General features: G+C 44.2%; 1 protein-coding gene across 1 annotated transcript; it reads left to right on the top strand.

The window, feature by feature from the left end:
* The first annotated feature begins 401 nt into the window (after nt 1-401).
* Nucleotides 402-2,211, top strand: LOC144179879 (disintegrin and metalloproteinase domain-containing protein 10 homolog). Its single transcript, XM_077708304.1, has 2 exons — nt 402-559; nt 1,969-2,211. Exons 1-2 carry the CDS (start codon nt 470-472, stop codon nt 2,209-2,211), a joined length of 333 nt encoding a protein of 110 aa, XP_077564430.1. The 5' UTR covers nt 402-469.
* The last annotated feature ends 3,789 nt before the right edge of the window (nt 2,212-6,000 follow it).

Genomic DNA, 6,000 nt, shown 5'->3' with positions numbered 1-6,000 from the left:
CTACAACATTAGTTGCCACACGACAACAACAAAATTGACAATAATGGCAATAACAATAAAAAGAACCACAATCAACAACGACAACGACCACAGCCACAATGGCAATACAACAACAACAGCCGCCGTAACAGCAACAACAACAACAGCAAGAAGCAGAAAGACGTGATCACGTGCCTTTTGCGTTGTCGCGTTAACGGGAGAAATGATCTCACGGGGGTTAGCAGCGCTACGAAGGGACCAAGTTAAATAGATATTACATCACAGACCCAAAACACGTACAAATGCTACATGTGGTGCCTCCCTTTTGTTACACCCTCCCTAAAGGTTTTCTCAGCGAGGAGAGACCTAATCATACCGCGTTACATGCGCAGCGGACTCAGCGGGGTTATGCGACAGAAACCGGTTGGTACCAGCGGACCCGGGAAAACCGGCGAGCGGCTTGGTGAAGATCAACCTCAACACTGGAATCATGACGTTCATAAACTATGGCCATTACGTTGGCCACGCCGTCAGCGAGCTCGTCTTGTGCCACGAGATCGGCCACAACTTCGGCTCACCCGTGAGTGCTCTCGTCTGGCAAACCATCGCGCTAGAACGTCTTGCGCCTTAAAGACGCGTAGGTTTTTGCTCGAAGACATGAAAAATGCACAGTACCCTATAGAAACGTGGCCTAAAAACGCGCTTCTACACTTGGTTGCGCTTTACAGAAGCACTTCCCTGTGAACGGGCATAATAAAACTCATAAGAAAATCCCCAAATTTGTTAAGCGAAGTGGCTCAATTTGCTAGGAATCCCTTGAATATGAGCATGCGCGCACCGAACAATACGTTTTGTCTTTTTAAAATGTAAAGGCCTCTTTCGATGGGGTAGGCCTGGGTTTCGCAGTCACTGCCAAGCGCGTGCAAAGAAGTCGCAATGAATTCAGCGGCACAACGACATCAAATTTAGTAAAGAGTATGGTCGTCTAATATGGGTTGAGGTGCCCCGCGGTATTAGATTCCCTGGCAAAGCCATGGCATGAGGGCGCTGCGGAGTATTGCTGGACGAAATTCTGCCGCAGTTCTGGTCTTCACTAAGCTGTGTTTGCGGTAAAGAGAGGAGAAAACAGGGCTGAGAAACCAAGACGCAGCAGGGTTTCAATCACGGGTGTCACTGGGAGGATACCATCTGAGCTTCGTGTCGCTCGGTGCTGAAACGGAATCCCCCGTGCAGGGAGTTCCGGTACTTGGGGTCGCTAGCTTTGGGTGAACAGGTTAATTATCTTCAAGTGCGAATAGTATTCGCGGAATTCTGTTATGTGGGATCGTTTGGTGCAGTGGGGAATGCCTATGCAGTGTTTGGGTATTATTCCTCTGCTCCTTCGGCCCCGGGGAGGTGACTTTATCGGGCATCAGCCATTGGCGCTAACAGGAGGCGACAGCTCCACTAAAAGCGGGATTTCTAATGTTTTTACTGACAAATCTTCGGGAACAGCTGAGAATGTCGGTAACTGTGTCTTCTTCAGATGCAATGCCACATTTTTAATTCACAAGTGTGCAGTGGTGCCATCAATAATGATGTAAGACTAACTGCCACTAAGACTGAGAATGCGGAAGCACGTGCTAGTAGCTGTTCTTTTAATGCACATTAGGCAACAGCTGCGATTGGCCAGCGCTCAGTTTTTCTTATGTCGTGATTGACAACGATTGGCTTAATTGAGGTGGACTAATTTTAAAATTTCGCCCGTGCTTCTTAATGCGAATAGTACTTCTCTCTCCCCGTCAAAGCATGTCGCACATTCGGCACAGCTTCTCCGTGTCAGTCCATGGTACGTCTCTCTGCGAAGTTATCCCGTGCTTACAAAACAGTGGTTCCGTGCGGTCACTCATCCGTTGGAAGTATAGATAGGGAAGCGCATAGCCAGACAACATGGGGTGTGTTTTGGTCCCTAGAGCGTCCGTGCAAGTCCCTTTACTGTGCGCCGTGCAGCACGACGAGCCAGATTCGAGCCCGTGCGTACCAGTCAAGGAAAAGGGCGGCCATTACATCATGTTCCCGCACGCCTCCAAGGGCAACGAGCCCAACAACGACCGCTTCTCCAAGTGCAGCATCGCCAACATGACCAACATCATCAAACCGATGCTCGACGGCACGAGCAAGCGCGAGAACTGCTTGGAAGGTGAGCGCGATGCGCTCGCACTGGGAAATGCACTGCAGAAATATATTGGCTAATAACAAATGAGGCGATATCATCTGCTCCGCGGCGCTCGCCAGCCAGCGTTCGAAGCCATGTGTGCTGCTAATGCCTTCGGCAGTGAAGCGCCTACGGTCTACCTAAAAGATGTGGGTTGTTCGTAATAAGAATTGCAATATGTTCTTGTAACCAATACGGGAATGAACAGGGAACATTGGTGGTGTTTGAATGAATAGCTGATCAGGCCGCGAGAACATTCTTGGAGAGGATATACCTGCTGTCTCACTGTTCTCTTCAGTCGCAGAAATCCCCAGTTCCGCCCGCATTTCCGCCTCGCTGCAGTGGCTGCATTAGTGGGGACGTCAATAGAAGTAGTAGTGACGTCATAAGCGGAAGTTGCATTACTTACAGGTACGGCTGCTGTTCCACGTTGGCGTGAAGTATTGTCCAAATTGTAAAGTCCCGTCTTTCGTTGAAGATTATCACCAGGCCCCGTGGCCTCAATGCACACTTCTGAAGTGGGATTGTAACGTCGTTACGGCACCCCTACTGTCGTCCTAGAGGCAACATAAAGCCACCGCCAAGACATGACCGTGGGATTTATTGGTGCCCCTTGCTCCGTTTTATTGTACCGCTTATGCTAACAAAGACTTAAGACATTGCCCGTTCTGCTTAAATTACTTTCTTGTTACGTCCCTGCTGATGCTGTGTAGCAGAAATTTTTTTATGTATGTATGTATGTATGTATGTATGTATGTATGTATGTATGTATGTATGTATGTATGTATGTATGTATGTATGTATGTATGTATGTATGTATGTATGTATGTATGTATGTATGTATGTATGTATGTATGTATGTATGTATTTATTTATATTAATTAATTAATTAATACAGTCCTGCCGCTCATGAGACAAGGGCTTAGCTCTTTGGTGCCCGCGGTAAAATCGACCGATTTTTCGGTTTCAAAGAAAAACATTCTTTTTCTGCTAAAAACATCGGTTAGGCACTAATTACAGGAACACAAGATTCAGCTTATTTAACGCCCTTTCCTATAACATCAGTTTTTTTAATCAGAATATTAAAATCAAAATTTTTGTGAAGGTGTCGAAGAAAATGATAAAGAAGGAGTTGTGTATAAAAAACCACCAGTAGTAGAAAAAAAAAAGAGTATACATTTTGTAGGGAAACATATCAAAAACACGCCCTGGAAAAAATGTCGACTTGCAGGGAACAGTTCGTCAGATATATATATATATATATATATATATATATATATATATATATATATATATATATATATATATATATATATATAAAGGGGTTAGAATGCCTGGTGCTCATGCCTTGCAGTGAAACCCAACCTCTATTTCAAAATGTGGAATTTCGGGTGGTTCCCTGGAATAAATCTGGCGGTTTGACATTATCAGAGGCACGAATTTGTTGCCATGTAACGTAAAAACACCTTCCCAAAAACTGACTTTGCATTTACGGCCAGCACAGTATTTGGGACAAGCACGTGATGCGGAATAACATGCAAGAAGTTGATAATGGAACTCCGTGGTTGATGCTTGTTGACGTTCACTGTCAGTTATTCCTCAAAACATAACATTGCGCTTTATTATCTTCTTCCGACTCGCTATTGTATCCTTGCTTGCAGGAATGAGGTGCGATGTGTTAGAATTGTGCCCTGCAAACTTTGGCCGAGTAGCTGTTGCGTGATTAAAAAGATCAGCACTATGAGCTTCCTGCATTGCAGCACACACTAACATTTTTGAAATGAAACAGAAACAGTACAAAACGTATTGGTGACTCCGTCCAAATAGGCAGGTCAACTAAGAAGCAACTCTAGATCCCTGGCGATACCCTGGTATGAAAACGAAACTGGCAGGGGAACAGCTGGCGGTGTGTAAGTCCGGTTTGAAGCACTCTCTTCGTCGCAACATATATATAGTAGTCCAAAGTTCGACGAAAACTCGTCTGGCGAGGAAATAACAAATCCTGCCCACACACAAGCCTAATATGAGCAAGGAAACGTAAGCGAGTGAAGCCTGTGCGTAAAGCATGCAGTGGTAGGGCAGTCTTTCAAGCTGGCTGGTAATCGGTTCTACTCGCGTATAGTCCGCGGAAAGAATGGATTTTGAAAGACGTTAGTTCGACAATAAATCTCGGCTAGGTTTATAGTGTGTAAAGCTCGGGTCGAGCGCTTATCGATACGTGTTAAGTATGCGTTGGTAGCAAGACACAGGTTTTCATTCTACAGTAAATATAAGTGTTTCAGGCGGTCGCAGTAACGTCTTATTTGTAAGGTTAAAAGCTGGCCTAGATATAAAAGCGCTGTAGGGAAAATATGCCAACCGTAAGCATTGTAGACAAATCTGATGAATTTTCTTTGCACGCCTTCGAGCATGGATATACTATTCTGGCCAGTGTACGTGTCCCGCACGATAGACGCATATTCTAAAAGCGGTCTTGTGAAAGATTTATATGCGAGTAGTTTAATATCTGGGGGACAAGTTTGCAGTGATCGTCGAAGGTAACCAGTCTTTTATATTCAAAACATGTGCATTCCACCTAAGATCTGTTAAAATTGGGACAACCAAATATTTAAAACTCTTAACACTGGAAATACATTGGCTTTTGATGAAGTACGAGGATTTCAAATGGTTACGTTTTCTTGTTAGTGACATAGAGACAGTTTTTTTTAAATTTATAGTCATTTGCCAAGTGGATAACCATACGTATATTTTCGTGAGAGCTTCGTTTAGGAGCATTTGGTCTGCATTATTGTGTATTTTGTGATAAAGAATGCAATCATCGATGTACATGTTTTTTTTTGACCGGTACTTTTGAGAAGATATCATTGACGAAATTAAGAAATAGCAACGGTCCAAGTACCGAGCCCTGGGGGAATGCCAGAATAACTAGTGAGGGTGTGGAGGGCGTGCTACCTCTACATACACACCTGTACCGAAGGTTAAGGTAAGATTTTATCCACGACGTGAGGGTATCATTTTTAAGGATGAGTCTGAGTTTTAATAAGAGTTTGCGGTGGGAGGCGCGATCGAAGGTCTTTCCGAAATCAATAAATATTATGTCTACTTCACTTTGGCGATCTAGGGCTGACAAGAAATCGGGGAGACGCGTTACTGTAGATCGCCTTGATGGAAGCCATGTTGACGGTTGTCAAGTGCACTGTGTGTCGAGAAAGGCCACGAGATGCTTATATATGATATGGTCAAAGATTTTGGCGCATGCGAACAAGGAGACAGGACAAAATGATGACACTGTGTAGGAGTTGCCCCATTGGGTATAGGGGTAATTTTATGAAATTTCCAGTCATGGGGTAATTCGGCTCTAGATAAAGATGCCTCGAAAATAATGCACAAATACTTTCATCACCATTAGGCGAATCGCCCAAGAAAGGCGTTTGGTATAAAATAAACTCCTGGGGATTTTTTCGTATCAAGATTTAGTAAGCGAGGCAGCACAACACTTTCTGAAATGGAAACACTACCAATTGGCGGGAGGGAAACAAATTTGTCAGTAGGGGGCGTAACCCAATCATCGTGAGTGAACACAGAGCAGAAGAACTGATTGAACAACTTCATAGCTACTTGTCTGTCCGTTACAGTTTCGCCGTTATTATGAAGGTTGTAAGAATGCTTCTTTTTGGGAGATTACTGCTGCCAGAACTTTGCGAGGGACGAAAGGAGAAAGTTTTTATTTTGGTGCTTAAGTATTTTTTGCGCTTGTTAGTTTTCCTTTAACTGTAGGCGTAATGCAGATAGCTTGTTCCGGGTAGACAGCAGGGTTTTTATGCGGA

The sequence above is a fragment of the Haemaphysalis longicornis genome, unplaced genomic scaffold, assembly GCF_048455015.1.
Source record: "Haemaphysalis longicornis isolate Haplotype H1 unplaced genomic scaffold, Haemaphysalis longicornis Haplotype H1 scaffold_4, whole genome shotgun sequence".
NCBI classification, from domain to species: domain Eukaryota; kingdom Metazoa; phylum Arthropoda; class Arachnida; order Ixodida; family Ixodidae; genus Haemaphysalis; species Haemaphysalis longicornis.
Note: the sequence above shows the minus strand (reverse complement) of the source record. Positions and strands in the feature narration are given on the sequence as shown.

What these genes read in the sequence shown, in the direction of transcription:
- LOC144179879 (XM_077708304.1), top strand. Translation starts at nt 470, where the DNA reads ATGACGTTCATAAACTATGGCCATTACGTTGGCCACGCCGTCAGCGAG. An exon ending in GCCACAACTTCGGCTCACCC is followed by an intron (nt 560 to 1,968) that starts GTGAGTGCTCTC and finishes TGCGCCGTGCAG; the next exon opens with CACGACGAGCCAGATTCGAG.